The sequence below is a fragment of the Cynocephalus volans genome, chromosome 17, assembly GCF_027409185.1.
Source record: "Cynocephalus volans isolate mCynVol1 chromosome 17, mCynVol1.pri, whole genome shotgun sequence".
NCBI lineage: Eukaryota > Metazoa > Chordata > Mammalia > Dermoptera > Cynocephalidae > Cynocephalus > Cynocephalus volans.
Genome location: NC_084476.1, coordinates 108,161 through 130,886, shown reverse-complemented (window position 1 = coordinate 130,886; position 22,726 = coordinate 108,161). Strand labels below are relative to the sequence as shown.

Genomic DNA, 22,726 nt, shown 5'->3' with positions numbered 1-22,726 from the left:
AACCAAGGTCTCCCATTAGCTAGGTTACTATGAGTCTGGTTAGTATTAGTCTGTTTCAGGTGGCAAATAAATGGCTCATTGCCCTACAATGGCTGTAGGATTAAAAATTATAATTTAATAGGGTCACATCTATAGATTGTAATAATAACCAGTTCTTTATCTGGGAAAGAGGGACAAACCTTTTCCAACTGTGTAGTACGATACATTGAAGATACACAAATTAGTGCATTGGGTGAGAGCAAACATTTTGTAATGGCTTGGAAGAGAGCTACCGTATAAATTTCTCATTTGTTTAACCATTTAAAGGAAAATAGATGCATGATTTTTTCATCCTCTAAAATGCATCTGCAAAAATAAACATGGGTTCTAGAATAGCAACACCCACATGACAACTAAAAAAGTCAAATCACTTATTAATATCATGCTGTAATTGGCCAATATTCGAATTTCCCTGTTTTTCTCACAATGCCTCAGGTTGTCAAACCAGGATTTATTAAGAATCAGAATTCCACCTCGTAATAACGTGGAAAGAGACCACTCTTGATCCATCAGGTCCTGTTCTCCTGGTAGCAGGCATCCCTGGTGAGAAAATAAACAAAATCTTCTCCTTCGGTCCCCAAAGGATGACCGCAGAGGCTTGCGGGAAATGTAGTTTGTCCTCCAGTGACGTCACCAGCACAGGGGCACTGAACAGCTGCTCCAAGTTCCTTCTCTATACAAGCGGCTCCGTTCGCGCTGCCATCTGGGAAATGTAGTTTCCCTCTGCCATGATGACACCTGCGCAGGACTACGGGAAGGGCTTTTCCGGGTTTCTACTGCGCATGTGCGGCTCCGCCCACTCCACCATCTTTTGTCTGGGAATTCCGTATGTCCCAGACGTTCCCGCGCTGCTCCTCAGATCCTGGGGTTGGATTGTGCGTCCCTGAGGGTGAGTGCAAGGGTGAAAGAGGAGCCCGCAGGCCTCCGGGGCCATGGGGAGTGGGACGGTGTCCCCGCACTTTGCGGGCAGAAGCGCCGCGGGCCTCGGGCGGGCGGGGCCTGACGTGCGGCGCGAGCGCGGACCTGGGCCGGGCGGGGAAGGGGCTCCCGGGCTGCGCTTTCCAGACGGTTCCGTCAGAGGACGGCGCTGCCGGAAGGAGGGCGGGCGCTGCTGGGTGTGCAGAAGCCGGTTCCAGATGTCCCAGGATGGAGGCTCAGGTCCCAGGTGGCGACGGGAACGTGGGTGGGGGTGTGTGAAGACAGCGAGCCTGGGAGGTGTGGGGAGGTCACGTTCCAGCTCCGCCATCAGGAACCTGGTACCGACCTATGGGACACTCACTTCACCATCTGTAACGTGAGCGTGTGGACATTAGCGTGATCCCCCAGATCCCAGAGGTGAATATGGGATTGTGACGTGTGTGCAGACTGTTCCTCTGTGACTGCTGTGGTCGTGGGTGTCTCAGTGTCTCTTCAGCAAGTCACGTTTCTGGTCCCTCCTGCCCTGTGCCTGGCGCTCTTGGTTTCAGTTTACAGAAGTTGATGCACAACCTTGTTTCCAGGACAGTGACTTCTAGGAAAGAGATTGGGGCGCTGGATGTCGGTCCCATTTTCTTTGGACTGAAGGACGTGTGACAAACTTTGAAGGACGGTGTCCTGTGAATAGGAATCCCACCTGGGAGAGCATCATTGTGGCCGAAATCCTCTCAGTACTGCTTCAGGGAAGAGGCAAAAGAGTCCCAGAAAGGTGAAGATGCCAGCTTTGCACAGATTAAACAGTGATTGTGTCTAGTGCTTAGAGTGCACCAGAGTTGACTGATAATACCTCATTCAATGGGTATCTGAGGCTGGATGGTATCGGAAGGTTTGGGCCAACTTTCAGAAGGGAGAAGTGAATTAGACTGAGAAAGAAAGGCAAGGACCCAGGAGGTATTACTTATTGAAGAGGGTTTGAAGGTGTTCCGTGGGGTGCAGGAATAACCTGTCCCAGCTGAGAGGATCTGTCTATAGCGCTCTCTGAACACACGCCCATTCCTTCAATCTTCCCTCATTGTTCCCAGTGTCTGAGCTCTCAAACCCAGCCTGTCACCAAATTTGGCATCTGGAGATGTGCTGATGGTTCTCTGTCTTCATAGTTCTTTTCTGGTCATTCAGGAATGGTTTTTCCGATATTTCTACCTTGTAAGAAAAGTGTAAATAAGTGGATTTGAAGAAATGTGACTTGCCCAGGATCACATGATTTGTTGATCTTAGACATCCTGACTTTTTCGCTAGCATTTTCCATGTTGCCACATTTAAGTCAAAACAAGTGTTTGTTCATTTCTGAGATTATTTTTGTAATGCTGAAGTCAATTAAGAGCAAACATTGCTTTGACATACATTGCCTTAAACGTGTCTTTTTTTAACTCCAGTACTTTCTTTGGTTTATGTCACCTCAAAGGGTAGATAATATATGTATTTCCCACTTAATGTCATTGAACTATTCTTTAAAATCATAACTGTTTCAGGAATATATTGGAGGCAATTTTACATTACTTAAAATGGGGAAATTAGGCTGCCCTTCCCTTCTACTCAAAACCAATTTCTTAAATGTAATTAAAATGTTTGTGTGCTTCGGGCCGGCCCATGGCTCACTCGGGAGACTGTGGTGCTGATAACACCAAGGCCGTGGGTTCGGATCCCATGTAGGAATGGCCGGTTCGCTCACTGGTTGAGTGTGGTGTTGACAGCACCAAGCCAAGGGTCAAGATCCCCTTACCGGTCATCTTAAAAAAAAAAAATGTTTGTATGCTTCAAAAAATTCATGGAAAGATTTCTATACTCTTCATTCTATTTTTCCCCAAAGTTTTGAAAGTACCCTGGTAGAGTGCATTACTCACTTATAAGGAACACCGTTTTTATGTTGTATGTCTTTAAAGTAAACAACTTCTATGTGATGTAAAAACCAATACAAAACAAAACTTACAACTTAATTTACTGATGTGCAAATAATTGTTTTTGATGATTTACATAGCCTCTGTTAGGGCTAGAAACTTCACTGAGGTACATGTAGTTAACATTCATTGTGATTTTCAAAACTTCTACCTGTGGTTGTGAAGGTGTATTGAATGTATTTGACTTATAAGTTAAGACTTTTTTCCCCCACATAATTTTGTTACATATGTCTTGACTTTGGGGGACTTAGGTGTATGATTCAGCATTCGTTATGTAAGAAACAGATCGAACCCCAGTGGCTTATAAAACCCAGCCATCTTTTTCTCTTTTTCTGAAGTTCTATGGATCCACATCTTATGGTGCATTTAGCCGGGCTGTTCTCATTCTAGTGTTCCCTTGATTACAAATGTGGATTTAGTCACCTGGTGTCTTGACTGAGGCTGTTTGGTTAAAGATGACTTCACTCACACATCCTGTGGTTTATTCCAACCCTTGGCTGGGCCCTGTGTCTTCTTCACATTATGACTATGTTTAAGGGAGAAGCACCAATGGCCAGTACTTTTCAAACCTATATTTGCGTGACATTTTCTAACATGCCACTGTCCAAAGCGGGTCACACAACAAGGACTATTTTATTCCCAGAGCATGCTGTATGAGGGCTTGGGTACAGGGAGATCAGTGTACCAGAAGAAATATACATTATGTGTATTTTTTTACCTATATAATCATGGGCAATATGTGCTGGATTACAAGATGCACACTATCCAGATATTTAGGTATGTAAAAGGAAGATGTGTTGTAATGGAAACACGTTTCTGGAATCATGTGTGAACTTAACATATTAATAGTGTAACAGTTAATATAGCCACACTGTTTCTACAACACTAATTTTAGTAATGTCACAATGTGTTTTTCTCTGGTTTAAGGTATTAAGCTATATGTTTAGGTAATGTTGATTCATGCTAAGTCAGTAGGCTATGTATGTTTTCACTGACCCAAAATAAATTGTGTAAGTGTAGCTATTAGTGTACTTGTAGCTGCATCTTTAATGGGGTCCATGTTGCCCCTTATTGAGGCATGGAGGACTGTTCTCTCACAGGAAGGCTTTTTGTCTTTTTCAGCTAATAAGTAGTTTTGGGAAGGAGAATCTAGAGCCAAGCCACAACAGTTCTCTCCTTAATCCACTCCATTCTGTTTGCTCCCAGCTATGCTGCCAGAGTGTGCTATAGGTTTACAAGAGCAACAAAAGATGAATAAATCTGTGGTAAGTTTTTTGGTTATTTATTACTCACTCTTATTTTGTTGTATTACATGAGCTTTATGGAATGTGTAAATTAAAATTGAAAAGTACAAATGAGTAGAACTCAACTTGGAAGAAATGTACATTCATAAGATAAAGTTAACACGTAGATACAGCACTTTGTAAGATCTCAGAGTCATCTCAGTTGTATGAAAATTTTTCTCTGCTCTTTGTGATGTCATGGAAAGAAGGCAGACACCTTGTTTACGTGATTGGAATGGAACCTGAAAAGAGAATCTGCCAAATTCTATAGGAATGTGAAGACTTGATGGCACCAAATTCTGCAACACTGTCAATGTTAGAAAGTTTTTCACTGCTTACCAGGAAATACACATTTCTCGCTTTCTGCAGTGAAAATAGTTACCTGGTTCTAAGGCACAAGTTGCTTAGTAAGGTTTTTATAAAGTTTCTAAAATTAATATAGGTCCAGATGGCTTTAGAAGACTGTACTAAGATTCATAGATAAAACAGAATTATAACCTAAATTATAGTCAAATCCAATGACTATTCTCTAGTCTCTTTCTAACTTGAGTCTTCTCCTACATTTGGAACTATGGTTCACAATATTCTCCTGGAATTTCCTCTGTGTTAATTAGTTTCTTTCATGACTTCACTGATGGTTTTTGCTCTTTTCTCCTGAATTCTTCACTTTGTTCTTTATAACATTGCTTATCAAGTTGCTTCATCCTGGGCCCTGTTCTCATGTGAAATTCTTTTTCACTGATTCAGTCCTCTGTATTTTGCACTCTTCTTTCTCTCCAGGTTGTGCTTCTTCCCTAGTCGTTTGATCATAGAACTGTATTGAATGCTTGTTTGTAGCTATTCAAAATGTACCTCAAGGGGCTGGCTTGTTAGCTCAGATGTTTAGATCATGGTGTATTAACACCAAGGTGAAGGGTTCAGATCTCTGCACCAGCCGTCAGGGAAAAAACCAAAACGTGACCTCAAGGTCAACAAATCTAAAATTAAAAACACTTCCCCTTCTTCTTTGTGTTATCACTACCACCTAACCACTGACACAAGCCACCAAAATGAGATTTCTCCTGGACTCCTCCCTGTTTCTTAGGTCTAATTTAACTTGTGTTACTTCCTGCTACTTTTGTTTGTTTGGTCTTTTCATTTTATTTTAATTTCTATATACACTGCCAGTATAGGGGGAGATATTGGTACTCAAAAGACATTAACTTTGTTCCATTGCAAATATCATTCTTGTAAAAACCTGAAGGTAATGTTTGATGGGCTGTGAGGTTCAGTCCCTGGTGACCTATGCTTCTAGCCAGCACCTGTGGTGACATCCATAGGAGTCCATGGGGAGAAAGCCTTCAAGAGTTACTGGAACATGTTTGAACAATGGTAAATAGAAGGACATGAGATAATAAAAACAGAAAGTGCAGATTCTCATAATGTCTACCTTTTGCTTTGATAAATTTACATCAGTGATTCTGTTTGTAGTTTTTATTAATATACAGTTATCTGTTTGTAGTTTTAAGATCCATCATGTTTTTAAACTTTCTTATGGATTGTATTTTATTCTCCTATTTTAGGTAATCACTTATAAGCAAATGAGAAAAATGGATATACGCATTAGTCATCAGTATGTTTTTAAAGTAGAACTGTAGCTAACAGCTAGTTAAGAACAAAAACTGACAAACCAGTTAACTGAACATTTACATTCACAATTGTAGTTTGAGACCTAAGATAAGATGTGAAGTGCTTTCATTCTTTGTTTTGAATCTAATATTCAGTGTGAACTTACACTCTTCATGTTTCAAATCAAAGCACTACCTAAGGTCTCTAATAATGTTTTTGATGTTCCAGTGATCTGCTATGCAACAAAGTATCACAAAACTTTGTGGCTTAAAATAAGAACACCTTATTACATGTCACAATGTTTTGGGTCAGTAAACTGGACAGGGTGATGTGGGTTTGATGCTGCACAATGTCTGTGCTCTTAGCTGGAAAAACTCTAGTGGCTGGGGACACTGAGCAGATATCTAGCCCTCTCTTTGTGGCCATGTTGTACTTCCTCACAGGGTGGCATTCTCAGGGTAGTCAGGTTTGTCTGGCTTCTGCCAGAACAAGTGTCCAAGAGGCCCTGGCATAAGCTGCAAGGATTCTTGTTATCTCCACTCAGATACCAAAGCATCTCTTCCAATGTATTCTCTTAGTCAAGCACATCACTAAGACCAGCCTTGATTCAAGGCAAAGGCAATTAGATTCCACCTCTCAGTAAAAGGAATAGCAAGACTTTGCAGCACTGTTTAATAGACCACAGTCTGCTCTCTGACCATAAATTTCTACCATATGCAAAATATACTTTGCCCCTCTCAAGAACCCTAGAAATATCCTATCATTGTGCAGTTGAGAAAAAGCAAACTAAATGAGCTCCAGTGTCCTGTCATCTTTTTAATACACACCCAGGTTACAGAAAACAGATGGGCATAACGATGTGTCCACTTTTCTTCAGACAGGATTGGTGAGAAGGGACAGCACTGGTCTGAGTAGTTACTTATTCCCCTCAGACACCTGCTTTAGTATTTCATTAGGACCCAGTCCTGGTCCCTGGAAAAGATGCTTTGTGTCTCTTCACTGTGTCTTCTGGGCTCTCATCCCTCTCTGTCAATATCTCTTTTCCTTAAATGCCTGGGTTTGCAGTTGACTGACTTTCTTTACCTATTTTTGGTTATTATATGTTGGGAGATCTAGCAACCTTTCTTAATTCTTTTTTGACTCTGGCCTTTTGATACAGGAAATTATCTGGTGTAATCACTGCCATAAAAACATGGGTTTTCCTTGGACTAAAATACATCAGAGCAATGCTACCCCCATACATTCTGAGTCAGTCCATTTGTTCTCTGACCTCCCCTTCTCTCCAAGGTGGCTATTTCCTTAGAAGTTTTATTGTTTACTAGGCACTATCTGTGTGTCAGACCCTAAGGTACTTAGAATGCTACAAATATTTTTGGTCTTTCATCTTTTTTGGAAAACACTGGATTTGATCCTTGCTACCATCCATAAATGAATCGAAATAGAGTTTTATTTCAAACACAGCAAGTCCTGGCTCCTTCATATTTTCTCTAAATTCTGTTTGAAAATTGAACATACTTTTATTTTCTCAGTGACAGAGAGAGGAGGCCAGGTTTCACTTTTCCCATTGTGCCCCAAGTTCTCCTTTGCAACACACATGAGATGGTGAGATACCCTTTCCATTTTCCGTGTTCTGGTAGGTGGTACTGTGGCCCACATCCTTCAGTGTTCCATTTATTTCTAGTAATATAATTTGTCTTGAATATTTTTTGCTGGTATCAATATTTCCACTTAATCTTTTCATAATGTTTTGCTGTAGTAGATATGTTTTCATTATTTTACTTTTAGTTTGTTTCTTTGTATTTAAAGTGTAGTTCTCTGGACAGCATACTTGGGTCTTACTTTCCTATCAAATCTGACAGTCTTTACCTTCAGTAGAATATTTAATGCAATTCCATTTAAAGTAATGATTGATAAGGTTGAATTTAACTGTGACAGTTTGCTATTTTCTATTTGTATTTGCCTCTTCTGCCTTTTAATCCTCTGCTTTTCATTTTTTTAATTTTTATCAATTATTTCGTTTTTAAAGATATTTTATTTCAATTCAGCTATTGACTTTTAAAATAAATCATTTTTAATTTTGGCAAAAAGCATATAGCATAAAATTTCCCATTTAAGTCATTTCTTAAGCCTTATGAAGTTTTGAATATATTAATACTGTTGTGCAGGAGATATCCACAAGTTTTTTATCTTGGAAAATTGAAACTCTATATCCATTAAATGACAAGTCCCAATTTCCCCCTTCTCCCAGCCTCTGGCAACCACTATTCTACTGTGTTTCCAAAAATTTGACTCATCAGTGAGACCATACAATACTTGTCATTTTGTGAGTGTCTCATTTCACTTTGCATAATGTCCTCAAGCTTCCATGTTATAGAATATGTCAGGATTTCCTTTCTTCTTACGGTTGGATATTACTTCTTTGTATATACCACATTTTATTGATCCATTCATTCATGGCTGAACATTTAGGTTGCTTTCACCTCTTAACTCTGTGAGTAATGCTGCTATGAACACAGATGTGGAAATATCTTTTTGAGATTCTATTAATTATTTTGGATATATGCACAAAACTTGGATTTATGAATCCTATGGTAATTCTATTTTTGATTTTTTGAGAAATCACCATACTATTCTTTTTCCTAGGGGCTGCATCACGTTACCTACTAACATAAAGTGTACAAAGTTTCCAATTTTTCCAATACTTGTTATTTTCTATTGGGTGTGAAATGATATTTCATTGTGGTTTTGCATTTCTCTAATGGTTAATGATGTTAAGCATCTTTCCATGAGCTAACAAGACATTGGTACACCATCTTTGTAGAAATGTCTGTTGAAGACCTTTGCTTATGTTTTAACCAGATTATTTGTTTTGTTGTTTTGTTGTAGGCATTTTAAAAATGTGTTCTTGATGTTAATTTCTTATGAGGTAGATGATATTCAATTTCTTTTCTCTTTTTTGAGTTGCTGATGTGAACAGTATTGTTTTTTGTTTTAAATTTTACTTTGTTATTGCTTGGGTATAGAAGTGATTGAGTTTTGTATATTAACGTATCCTTCAGTCTCGCTGTAATCAGTAATTAACTCCAGGAAGTTTTCTATTTACTTGCACAGATAATCGTATCATCTGCAACTAATGACAGCTTTATTTATTTCTTTCCCAATCTGTAAATCTTTTATTTCCTGTTGCTTTGCATCACATGGGATGATGGTAATGCAAAAAGGATTACTCAAAGCCCATTTCTTCTGAGCAGTGAGAAAACCTGAAGGGATTAATTTCCTGGAACCCTCAAGAGATAGGCATTCCTTCCTTAGGAAATCAACCATGAACTGGTGTTCTCTCCCCACATTAATTCTCCAGGCCAGGAAGTTACAGAAAAGGAACATAGGTGGGGTTATGGCTAAGTATAGGTTAACAATAGAGGCTGGTAACATCAGCAAAATAACACAGTGACATTCCATAATGCAGTTTTTAAGTCAATCCACCGACAACAGCTTGATCTAAGCAAGCAGTGTTTTCCGCTGCAGCAATTTCCCCAGTATTTTTACATATCGATCAAGTAACTTGTCTATCCTTGAGCCGGTAACTTTGCTATGTTACATTTCTTTCTCTATGTCAGAGAATTTAGCCTGGGAAAAGTTTCCTATCTTTTGCAAGATTAACATTTCTATACGTAATTCCAAAAGGTTGGGCTAAACCTGAAACTGCAGGGCTTTAGAAACTAGGCCCTGTGAAATATATTTGCTTTATAAATGTTAGTATATTCCCCAATTTCCTTGCGTTGTGCTACCCAGTACTTTTAGTGTGGTGTTGGAGGAGGGATAAGAGGATACATTCTTGCTTTGTTCCTGATTATCTGGGAATGCTTTGAGTTTCTCACCTTTAAGGATGATGTTAGGTGTAGTTTCCTGTAGATAATCTTTATCAAGTTGTGATGTTCCCCTCTATTCTTAGATTGAGAATTTTTATGAATGGATGGTGTATTTTTTCAAAAGCTTTTTCTGCATCTATTGATGTGGTCCTGTGATTTTTTTGGTTTTTCTTTTTAGTGCTTTCATGTTATCAATTACATTAATTGGAGTTCCATATGTTGAACCACCCTTGCCTACCTGAATTAAATACCACTTGGTCATGGTGCATACTTCTCTCTAGACATTGTTGGATAAGGTTTGCTAATATTCTATTGATCTTATTTGCATGTACATTCATGAGAGTTAGCAGTTTGTGGTTTTCTATTCTCATATTTTCTGGTTTTGGTACTGAGGTAATGCTCTCCTCATACAATGAGTTGGGAAGTACTTCATTTTCTATTCTCTGCAATAGAGTTTTGGAAGTTGATATGTTTTTTGTCTTAAATGTTGGCTCGAATCTCCTGTGAACACTTCTAAGCCAGGTGCTTTCTGTTTTGAATGTTATTGTTTCTTTACTCATTTTCAAAATAGATACAGGCCTGTTCACATTGTGTATTTCTGTGTGTATGTTTTGGCAAACTGTGTATTTCAAGCAATTGGTCCATTTCGTGTCGGTTGTCAAATGTGTGCGCAAAGTTGTTCATAGTATTTATTAGTTGTTTGATGTCCACAGGATCTGTAGCGGATGTCCTCTCTGATTTCTGATATTAGTAATTTCTGTTTTGTGTTCACTATCTTTTTAGTTAGCTTGGCTATAGGCTTATCAATTTTATTGATCTTTTCAAAGAATCATTGTGAGGAAAATAGTTTAGTCAGGCCCTCTTGCCTCAGGTCTGGCTGGGTGTGGTGCAGCACATCCTTTGTAAACAAGTTGTGTGGGAGTAGAGTTAGTGTATATGCATGCCCATGTATCCTTTTGCTTGTTGCTATTTTTGTGTGTGCTCCTCACTGTGAGGCAGCAGTTCTGAACTGCTGGTCAGCAGAGCTCACATCTAGAAATAAAGCCTATTATTTCTTCACCCATGGCTCCAAGAACCTTTTCCTGTTACCTAGCTTGTAGACCTGCCGGTGAAGGGCTTGTTACCCAGTCTGGATAATGGGCTGAGGGGGTCGGTGAGCTCCAGCCTCAGCTCTACAATCAGCTTTTCAGATGTTTATTTTTTCTCCAGACTTTTTTTCAATTTTATTTCTGTTCTAGTTTTTATTTATTTTTTCCTCCTTCCTTTCAATTTAACTAGTTATTTTTTCACCCTAGTTTCCAACAGTGGAAGCATAGATTATTGATTTTAGATGTGTGTTAGGTTATTTTATGCATTCAGTGCCATAAAATTTTTTGAAAATACTGTTATTTCTGTATCCTATAAATTTTGGTGTCATTTTCACTTTTTTTTTCTTGGTGGCTGGCCAGTACAGGAATTAAAATCCTTCAACTTGGTGTCAGCTAACCAGTCAGCCCCATTTTCACTTTCATTTAGTTAAAAATATTTTCAATTTTTCTTGTCTTTTTTTTTTTTTTTTTTTGACCCCTGTGTTAGAGTGTGTTGTTTCATCCCACTCTATTTGGGGTCTTGTAGTTATTGCTCTGTTACTGATTTCTAATTTATTTCTTTTGTGGTCTAAGAGCACATATTGTATGATTTCTATTATTTTAATTTTGCTTAAGTATGTTATATGGCTCTGAATGTGGTCTTAGTGGCTTTTTTTATGTGAGTTTGAGAAGAATGTCTATTCTATTGTTGTTGAAAGTAGTAGTCTGTAGATATCCATTATATCCAGATCATGTTATTAACATGTTATTAACTATGTCTTTTATGGTTTTCTGTATGCTATATTTGTCCATTTTTGATAGAGGGTGTTGAAATCTCCAGTTTTGATGGTGGATTCTTCTATTTCTCCTTGAAGTTCTATTACGCATGATGATGATCTGTTGTAAGGCACATACACATTACGAATTGTCCTCTGGGAGAACTAACTCCTATATTATGATGTAATGCCACTTTTTCTTCCCCTCTATCCTATGTTTAAAGATGAAGTGTTTCTGCAGATTCTGTACTTGTTCTTATTTTACTTTTAACCTCTTAGGTTCATTTGCTCTGATGTCTTCAGATAACATGGAAGTTTTGATACTTTTCAAATCTGTATTTTCAGCTTAACTTTCTCTCTCGAATGCTGGAATCATGTACCCAATTTCCACTTGGACATTTCCACAGATATTTCAAGTATGATGTATTCAAATCTGTTTGACTTTTGCTCTTTATATTTTTTTCCCATTTTTCAAACTTTGCTTTGCAGTGCCAGGACATACCAAGCTGTGCTTATGTAGATAGCCTGAGAGTAAAACTCTTTTCAATTTCTGCACAGCAAATTACTACCACATTCTTTTTCTGTTTTGTTCCCTATTTCTTTTTTATAGCATTGTCTCTTTTCCGTGTGCTTTTTTCTCCATGTTGTAATGTAGTTGGTCTTCTGTCACCCTGTTTTCTTTTTCCGTCTGACTCTCCCTATAAGTCTTTACCATTCTCCTTGTAGTGGATGACTATTAAAATGCAAATAAAGTTATGTACTTACAGGCAACTTAATTTGCTCCCTGTTGTTTAGAAAGTTGCAGTGTACGCCCTGGTGTGGAGACAAACAGTCCTTTGGCACGTATGAAGGAAATTTTGGAATGCCTTTTTATGTACTTTTAATTCATACATAATTAAAAAACAACATTAACTACATAAAATGATTTACTGTTTGAAATAGGTCCCATATTTATGTCCAGAATCATTCTATAATCGCTTGTTTCAATATTGTTTTTCTCTTATGCCACCCAAGATCATTCACTCAAACATGGTGCTGTATGTAGTTCCATTAATGTAGGTTGTGTTCTTTGTGTTCTTATGACTGGACTTTTGCTGTTGCCTCATATTCATGAGGCCATGCAGTTCACATGGGAGAGTTTAACATCTTTGGCATTTCAGTGAACTGCAAACTGAATACAAAATAAATGTATATTTCCTATTTCTTTATTACACCAGATTATAATGAACTTGTGTTTAAATTTGTTCATCTAACACGGTATTTGAGTTATGTATTTATACTTAGGTCTTCATGATTTTATACTCTCCTTGGAAAAGAAAAATTTTATTCACACTTTTCTCACTCGCAACAAGGATATTAAAGGTATAAAGCAAGTTTTGTAACATTCTCATTAATAATTTATTACAGTACCAGGATATTTGTCCTTTGGTTTTTCTTCCTCCTATTCTATGGAGTACAAAAAAGTGGCATCTTATGTAAGACACATGTGCACACAGAGGTGTGAACTCCCAGATTTCTGTTTTGTGACCTAGCGGTGTTGACTTGAGAATGATCTGTCATTACAGGAGTTGGTGTCATTTGAGGATGTGGCTGTGGACTTCACCTGGGAGGAGTGGCAGGACCTGAATGATGCTCAGAGGACTTTGTATAGGGATGTGATGCTGGAGACCTACAGCAACCTGGTGTCACTGAGTGAGTAAAACTCCCCAGTAGCTTTCAGGAGAAACAGCTTCTTTTTGTTCATAAATATAGGAAACATTTATAGTGCTTCATGATATTTTGGTAAGATTACATTTCTTGAAAATGTGCTCTCTCTTTTTCTCATGAGGTTCAAATTGGCCGCTATTGCACAGCCTCTGAAGCTGAGCTCTTGCCATTCTTCCAAGGATCAGACTTAGCAGTTGTACAAAGTCCTGCATTATGTCTCATTAACAGAACACTACATTAACAAAGCTGAGGTGATTGTCAAGTTAGAAGAAGGAGCAGAGCCATGGACAGTAGAAGAATGCCCAAATCAGATCTTGCAAGATATGTCAGCACATACAGTGCAGAAGCCAAGAAAATTAAAGCACATTAGATGTTGGAAGTGTTCACCTGTTTCTAGCAGTTTTCCCCCCAAGTCCCAGACTTGAGGATGGCTCATCTGCAATACTGTATTACATAATCTCCAAGGTGGGGTGTCTCATGTGTAGCTCAATATTTTATTTTGCTGAATCTGTTTTATATGTAGCCCAAATCTAATTGTACATTTCTCTTCTTTAACTTTTATTTTTATTTGCTTTCTTAACATTTTCAGATGTGCTTGTGTTTTCAATTCTCATGTACATTTTTTTCACATTGTATCTGTTAGTTTTCTGTTGTTTCTGACAGAATACCTGCCACTGGGTAATTTATAAAGAAAAGACTCTTTTAAGATAAGTTTGTTATGGAGGCTCAGCATTCCAAGTTCAAGGGGTTGCACTGGTGAGGGCATTTGTTCTGATGGGGACTCTACAGATTCCCAAAGTAGTGCAGGGTATTGCATTGCAATTCACTAAGAAAATAGGAAAAGAGGTACAGCAGTGAGCTTTGTACCACCACATTGAAAATCATGAAGCTGAGGAGAACCCTACATGGGAGAATGGAAATGCATGGACCATGACTTTGAAGGAAAACCAGGAGATCCTGGGTACCAAGGCCACATGAACTAAGGGTTCCATGTTGAGGGTTTAAGATTGTTGATTGGGAGTGGAGTTCAAAGTTAGCATTTTTCTGATTTTTTTATGAAAATCATTCAGAAAAAAACCAAAATGAGAAATGTGCAGGAGACTCGTTTGGTGAGAATAAAGGCCACCTAAACTTCACAGCACAAAATAAAAGATTTGACAAGAAATGAATTATCAGGTGGTGCTCCATGTACCAGGAATTGGGAGTGGAATACAAGTTGATTTAAGGAGTCAAAAGAACATATTTCAAAGATGGTAGAAACAGCCTTGGATGCAGAACCAAATATTTTAGAACAGTAGTGGATGTCTAGGGTGAAGAACTGACGTTTCCTTTATTGTAATGGTTCATGTGAAACAGGAAGTCAAGTTAAATGAAAAGCTTGGAGGAAGCTATCTTTATCTATGGTGGAGAAAAGGATGTTTTAGTTTTTGAAAAACTTCCACATCCCTTTAGCAGTTTTCTAAGGGATGAGTGCAAAGCATATAAGCATAACTGCAAAATCCTTATCCTCAGCCATGTTCCTGCATATGTGATAAAAAATTGGCTCACTTCTGTACCTGAAAGTAGCTGATGAAGGAAAACCTAGCCATCTTCATAGTGAAATAATGAGAAAATAGCAGCAGGAGACACCCATTGTAAAAAGAAAGCAGAGTAAATGGTGTAAAGAAATGAAAGGTGGTTGGTTGAAAACTACAAGAAAGCAGAAAATTAAAGTACTTAATTACTCTTAAAATTTACAGGTTAACAAAGAAGTAAAGAAAAACATGATATAGCATTAGAAAACATTAGTATAATATTACATTGTCAGTAAGAAAAAATTCCATGAACTCATGAAACCAGTATTCAATATTGGTTTTTTTATAAAATCTTTTGTTATTAGGATTGAAAGGTACTTCTGTGTTTACATGAGCAATCAACGGGATGTGATTCTATGTGGTTCATAGATAGTTTTTTTGTTTGTTTGTTTGTTTTTTGTCATTTCAGATATCCAGATAGATGACCTAGTGGAGAGGAACCAAGAAAGTCATGGTAGATGCTTGCCGCAAATTGTAATCACCAACAGCAACACATCATCTGAGGAGAGAGTTGTGTTTGGAAAATCATTTTATTTGAATTCATATCATGTTTTGAGTTGGGTTATAAATAATGGAAATCATTCAGGAAAGGGACATGAGGAGTTTTACGTATGTCACAATGCACTTCTTCCTAGAGAGCCTGATGAGATGCCTGCTGGAGAGAAACCTGATGACCATCATACTACTGAGAAATTGCCCAGACATCATGAGCATCTTAGTCAGCATCCTAATATTCAAACTGCACAACAGCCTTTAGAATATTGTGCAAAAGGGAAATCTTCCAACACAGATCCAATGATATTTACACTTAAGAAGATTAATATGGAGGAGACCACCTATAAATATAATGAATATGGGAAAACCTGTGGTAAGTCAGCTGTCTTTGCCCAAGAAATAAATCAGGTAGAAAGGAAAACTTTTCAATCTGGTATATGTGGGGAGGTGTTGTATAAAAAATCTGAACTGACTAAAGATCAGATTATGCACACAGGAGAGATCCACATTTTATATCAGAGAACTCACAAAGGTGAGAAACCACATGAATGTAAAGAATGTGGAAAAACTTTTAGAAAAAAGTTACACCTCAGAAGGCATGAGAGAACTCACACAGGTGAGAAACCACATGAATGTAAAGAATGTGGAAAAGCTTTTAGCAGAACATCACACCTCAGAAGGCATGAGAGAACTCACACAGGTGAGAAACCATATGCATGCAAAGAATGTGGTAAAGTTTTTAGTGAAAATTCTCACCTCAGAAGGCATGAGAGAACTCACATGGGTGAGAAACCATATGGATGTAATGAAAGTGGAGAAGCTTTTAACCAAAAGTCAGATTTCAGCAGGCCTGGGAGAATTCACAGAGGTGAGAAGCCATATGAATGTAAAGACTGTGGAAAAGCTTTTAGTGAAAAGTCATACCTCCGCAGTCATCAGAGAACTCACACAGGTGAGAAACCTTACGAATGTAAGGAATGTGGGAAAGCTTTTAGCAGAAAGTCAAACCTCTGCAATCATGAGAGAACGCACACAGGTGAGAAACCATATGAATGTAAAGAATGTGGGAAAGCTTTTAGCCAAAAGTCACATCTCTCCAGACATGAGAGAACTCACACCGGTGAGAAACCTTATGAATGTAAAGAATGTGGAAAACCTTTTAGCCTAAAGTCTAACCTCAACATTCATCAGAGAACTCACACAGGTGAGAAACCATATGAATGTAAAGAATGTGGAAAACCTTTTAGTCTAAAGTCTAACCTCAACATTCATCAGAGATCTCACACAGGTGGGAAACCATATGAATGTAAAGAATGTGGAAAACCTTTTAGCCTATACTCTAACCTCAACATTCATCAGAGAGCTCACACAGGTGAGAAACCATATGAATGTAATGAATGTGGAAAAGCTTTTAGTGAAAAGTCAACCCTCAGCATTCATCAGACAAACCACACAGGTGAGAAACCATATGAATCTAAAGAACATGGGAAAGCTTTTAGTTACAAGTCGATTCTCAGCATTCATCAGAGAAATCACACAAGTGAGAAACCACATGAGTGTAAAGAATGTGGAAGAGCTTTTAGCCATAAGTCAACCCTCAGCATTCATCAGAGAAATCACACAGGTGAGAAACCATATTAATGTAAATACTGTGGAAAAACTTTTAATCTAAAGTCAAACCTCGGCATTCATCAGAGAAATCACACAGGTGAGAAACCATATGAATGTAAAGAACGTGGGAAAGCTTTTAGTTACAAGTCGATCCTCAGCATTCATCAGAGAAATCAAACAAGTGAGAAACCACATGAGTGTAAAGAATGTGGAAGAGCTTTTAGCCATAAGTCAACCCTCAGCATTCATCAGAGAAATCACACAGGTGAGAAACCATATGAATGTAAAGACTGTGGAAAAGCTTTTAGTAAAAAGTCAGAGCTCTGCAGGCGTAAGAGAAGTCACAGGTGAGAAACCATATGAATGTAAAGAAAGTGGAGAAGCTTTTAACCAAATGTCATTTTTCAGCAGGCCTGAGAATTCACAGAGGTGAGAAGCCATATGAATGTAAAGGATGTGGGAAAACTTTTAGCAGAAAGTCAAACCTCTGCAAGCATGAGAGAACTCACACAGGTGAGAAACCATATGAATGAAAAGAATGTGGAGAAGATTTTGATTACAAGTCAATTCTCAGCATTCATCAGAGAAATCACACAGGTGAGAAACCATTTGAATGTAAAGACTGTGGAAAAGCTAGTTACAAGCCTCAGCATTCATCAGAGATGATGAATTTATCACAGGTGAGAAACCATATGAATGTAAACACTGTGGAAAAACTTTTATCAAAAGTCATACCTTAGCAGCCATCAGAGAATTCACATAGGTGAGAAAGCATGAGAATGTAAGGAATGTGGAAAAAGTTTACTGGATCTCACCATAATAGACATCAACAAATTCACACATAGGAAAATCCCAGTTAATGTAATGGCTGTCAGTAAAGGTTTTGCCATAAATCACTCCTCATGTTTCATCAGTGAACTTACATCAAGAATAAGCCCTATAAATGCACAACTGTCCCTCGGTTCAAGGAGCCCCTGTTGATGAAAACACTTGCAAATGATGAAGCACTTTCTATAAATGGTGTACTGTTTCAATATTACCTATGAACTTTTTTCTGTGTCCTTTTCATCTTGAGTAGAATATTTATATATATATTACTGAATATAGAAGGGGTTTTTTGTAAATAGTTGCTGTACTGTGTTGTTTTTTACTTGTATTATACTTTTTTCTTTTGGTTTTTAACAATTTTTATAAGTGGTTGAATCAGATGTGCAACCCTCAGATATAGAAGGAGGTCAATAATTGTGAAAACATCTTTTTTCAGCAGTTACAGGGATGGCTATTGTTAGTGTATTGTTGGTTAGAGCATCATGCTGGTAACACTATGGATCCCTGTACTGACCAGCCACTGGAAAAAAAAAAGGAGAGAGAGACAGAATGAAGGAAAAGTAAAAAGAACTCACAGTGCAGCAGTCATGAGATAATATACATGGCAGGATATTCTGTGGATTAGACCTGGTTATGTATTTTCTAAAATACAACTTTTTTCTCTTGTACACATGCCTGCAATCTCAGCCATTAGCTATTGTGTGTGAAACCATGTAATTTAGTTTTGTTCTGGGGAGTATGGATACAGGTGACAAACATTACTTCCAGGACAGGCAGTAAAAAAAAAAAAAATGTTCATGCATTTGTCTCTGAATACTCTTGTTCTCTGGGACTGAAGAGCATATGACTCCTAGGGTGGAGTTGGGGGCCATACGTGGGAGAAATCCACAATAACTTAAGACAGACTGAATTGAAGAAACCATAGTTCTTTCAACTCTATCCACACATCCTCTATTTGTACTTTATTTAAGAAATGCTTACTATGGTTTGCCATTTCATGTGTGATCTCTTTGTGTTACAACACAAGTTAGCACGCTGTGCTAGCTGACTTTATGAGCTTTCTGAGAGAAGTTACCAGTTCTTGAATATGAGAATATTGACATAGGAGAGGAACCTGTATTGTCACCTTTTGCACCCAAGTCTGCTTATGGAGAGAAACAGTGCAATAAATATGGAACACCTTACCAGGCGGGGACTTATCATTGAACAGTGACAATAAGTTTATCTTCATTAATATCTTTAATGTGTCAAAGCTTTCAACATGACTTTCATTCTTATATATTAGATAATTTGAGATGAAAACTATCAGTTTATGTACTGGGAAAGCCAATTTTCAAATAGAATTGATAAACGTAGGATCAAAACTATTTTTAAACGTTTTGACTAACAACAGTTAAATATTAGTGGTGATATTGTCTACCATGGGACATTTGGCTATGTCTGAAGACATTTTTGCTGTCATAAGTGGAAGTTAAAAGGTGTAATCAAAAGAAACCAGAGATGCTGCTACACAGCCTACAATGCACAAAATAGCCTCAAGTATGCTGCATTATGCATGTAAGTATTATTTGTAAAAATTTATCTTGACACAAGCCAGCACAACTACAAATAGGAAATATTTGCACATAGGATAATAAATAGTGTGACTTGCACCAGAATTTTGTTTATTAGCCTATTCTGTGTTATAAATTGTACTTAATCTTTATACTTCCTGGTCTCATGAGGTCTTGTACACCTGGGTTGTGTGAAAACTCTGGTCTATGATGGAGTCTTCAGTAAACTGCAACCCCAGCAATTCTATATTTCTGACCAGTCTACACTGGGTGATCCTATGCTGATTGGAGAGCAGATCAGCTGTCTATGCTTTGCAGCAGTGTTCCTCTGTTGAGCCCATCTCCACAACCCCCCACACTCCAAACATTTCCCATAGGATAGGCCATGCAGTGGTCCCTTGTCATGACTCACCAGCCTCTCAGTGGTTACTTTGTTCTGTTCTCTGGCTCCTCACTCCTGTATGGGTCAACAAAAATCCTGTTAGTGGACTTGCTGTCCTGGGGGCCACTAAGACCCTCTTCTCTGCCACTTACAAGCAACTTCTTACAAAAGGCACAGCTGTGGCTTTTGACATCTTTCTCCATGGGTTCATCAGCTCCAGCCTTAAAATGGCTGGGGCTCAAAATGGGAGCGATCCTTTGTCTCATTGTGGCTTCTCCTGTCTTCATGAACTCCATGGGTCTCTCTTCCCCTGAGCTCCCGCAGCCTCAGATTGGCTGTCATTTTATAACAGTTGTAAATTTGTTGATTTGTTGGACGAAATGACACTGGGGGCCATCTATTCTGCCATCTTGACAGGAAGACTTACCTCAGAATTTTGGACATTAAATGCCACTTCTTTATATTTTCTTAATTTTATTGTCTAAAGTATTATGTTTCTTTCTTTATTCCTCCTCTCCTATTGGAGGCAAATTTGTGTGGCCTTTATTACAAAACTCTCTCTTAGGTAAATGTAATTTTTTCTCATGTTTGAAGCTAACACAGAGCCAGTCAGTGGGTTGAATAGAAAGACTTCCATGAGAATGCACAGATCAGGCACATAACTGTTAAGAGATTAAATCTGCAATCATTTAAACTGCTATAAACAGTAGTATCTATTGTATTCTATTTAGTGCAAAGTAGTGTCTGAAAGGAAGATGTATCCTTTATTCCTATTCCTCATGTTTTTAAGTGGGACTACATAATATGATTGTGTGTAGCACATACTCTGTATTTCAGGAATGTCTTGTTTATATCTACAGTGATGGAGTGCTATGTTTGTATCTTGCCACTAAGAGGGGCAACAGAGTAAATCCCAGTTCCACTTGTGTATTGCCTGGTTGTACTTGCCCATAGATCTGCATTTCTACAGTTTTGATATGTTGCCTGTTGTTAATAATGGTGCAGTGAACATTGGAATAGTGACATCTCTGACAGACTGATTTCAGTTTATTTGAATATATACTTAGAAGTGGAGTTTTTAGATTTATTGTAGATTTATTTTTAGCACTTTGAGAAAAATTTATGCTACTTTGCAAAATGATGTTCTAACTTACACTCCCACCTACAGTGTACAACTGTTCTCTTTTCTTCACATGCTGGTGAACAGTTATCTTTCATCTTTCTGACAATAGCCATTCTAACAGGTGTGAAGTGTTCTCATGGTTTTTAAATTGCATTTCTCAGGATTAGCAAAGTTGAGGATTTTTTTCTTCTATTGGCCATTTCCTGTCTTCTTTTGAGAAGTGTCTATCCAGGTTCTTTGCTCATTTTTTGAATAGGGCTATTTGGTTTTTTTGTTCTTGGGTACTTTGAGTCTTTTATATGTTTTGGATATTAACCATTTATCAGACATACAGTTTGCAGATATTTACTCTGAGTCTGTGGTTGTTGCTTCACCCCCCTTGGATTTGTCACCCCTCTTCCCCTGGGTGACAGAGATGCAAAAGATTACTCAAAGCCCATCTCTTCTGAGCAGTGAGAAGACCCCAAAGTGGTTAATCTTCCTGGGACCCTCCAGTGAGAGGCATCCCTTCCTTGGGAAATTAAACCTGAATTGTGGTTCTCTTCCTGCATTTATTTCCAGACCAGGAAGTTACAGGAAGAGAACATAGGTGGGGTTATAGTTTAAGAATATAGGCTGGTAACTTTCAGTGAAACAAGTCAGATGACATTCCATTAGACAATTAAGTGGTCCTATTAACAAAAGCTTGATCTTAGCAAACATTCCTTCTCCCTCCAGCAATTTTCCAGTATCTTTATATAACAACCAGTAACTGGTCTGTCCTTGAGCCAGCAAACTTGCTGTGCCACAAATTTTTATCTTACACCCGAGACTTTATAGCCTGAGGAAAATTTCCAGTCCTCTGCAAGATCAATATTTGAAACTGCAAGGATTTGGAAAACCAGGCCCTGTGAAGTACATTTGCTTTATAGTATATTCCACTGTTGTCACCTCACTTAGTTTCATTTTCTGTGCAGAAGCACAAGTTATACCAAATACCTGTTTGTAAATGTGATTTACTTATTCTCATTCAGTGTATTCTCTAATTTCCACTGGATGTAAAAATCATTTTGATAGTGTATGAAACTGTCATGTCAAACACAGGTGTGATTAACCTCATTACCTAGATAGAAAGGTGAGAGATCCAGTTTTAGGTTTATAGTTCAAGGTCTCAGGCTGGCTGTAGAATTGGTCCACCATTCTGTATTTCCCTTTCTTCCATAGAAACCATGTTCTGCAGTCTGGAAGCCTGGGTGGTCCTCTTTCATTAGCCACATCATGTGACTGACCTGCCTGGTGTGGAAGCCTGTCCAGAGGAGAAATCTCGGTACTTAATTCAATGTATTTGTGCCCAGGAGGTGCACGCTTTGACTCCCTTCATTGACTTTCATTGGGTTTATGCATATTGGGAGATTTGAAACCTACCTCAAGTGCACACAACTGAAGACCAGGTTGATTGACTTTCTGCAAACTCAGAATTTTTGACATATTCCTGTCAAAAGTGTCAGTTATATTTCTTGTGCCCATAAGTGGACAAACTACACATAGCCTCAACTTACATTTCTTTTTCTAAGTAAACCAGTGGGGACTATAGCATGGAACAGACTGGCTTTGGATTCCAGCTTGTTCACCCTCTTTTTAAAAAAATTCTGAGCATCTGGTGGGTTCTAGACCCTCTGGGCTCATGGTGAGTTGGTCTCAGGCCTTACCGCTCTGCCTCGGGGAACCAGAATGTGAACAGTCCATAGATCAGGAGGTTTGGGATGCACTCTGGCCCAGGTCACAGGCAGAGTCAAGCTAAGGCTTTACCCAGTTTCAGGATCCTAGAAATGTGTAATGGTTCTTCTTTCTTAAAACATTCCTTGGGTCTCCCCAAGATATTTTTTAAATGTTATTGAAACCAATCCCCAAAGAAATCATCATTAGCAATATGTAGTAGTATAACTAACTCCTGGTTTAATT

General features: G+C 38.2%; 1 protein-coding gene across 5 annotated transcripts; it reads left to right on the top strand.

The window, feature by feature from the left end:
• Nucleotides 1-853: 853 nt before the first annotated feature.
• LOC134365938 (zinc finger protein 260-like) lies at nucleotides 854-22,495 on the top strand. Of its 5 annotated transcripts, XM_063082320.1 has the most exons (6): nucleotides 854-928; nucleotides 4,116-4,174; nucleotides 13,078-13,204; nucleotides 15,203-15,661; nucleotides 17,308-17,496; nucleotides 21,989-22,495. In XM_063082320.1, exons 1-5 carry the CDS (start codon nucleotides 868-870, stop codon nucleotides 17,430-17,432), a joined length of 831 nt encoding a protein of 276 aa, XP_062938390.1. In that variant the 5' UTR covers nucleotides 854-867; the 3' UTR covers nucleotides 17,433-17,496; nucleotides 21,989-22,495. The 5 variants fall into 5 exon arrangements, with proteins under 5 accessions (XP_062938390.1, XP_062938389.1, XP_062938391.1 ...); XM_063082319.1 differs by lacking the exon at nucleotides 21,989-22,495 and having other exon boundaries at nucleotides 17,308-17,968; XM_063082321.1 differs by lacking the exons at nucleotides 17,308-17,496; nucleotides 21,989-22,495 and adding an exon at nucleotides 13,448-13,684 and having other exon boundaries at nucleotides 15,203-15,276.
• Nucleotides 22,496-22,726: the final 231 nt, after the last annotated feature.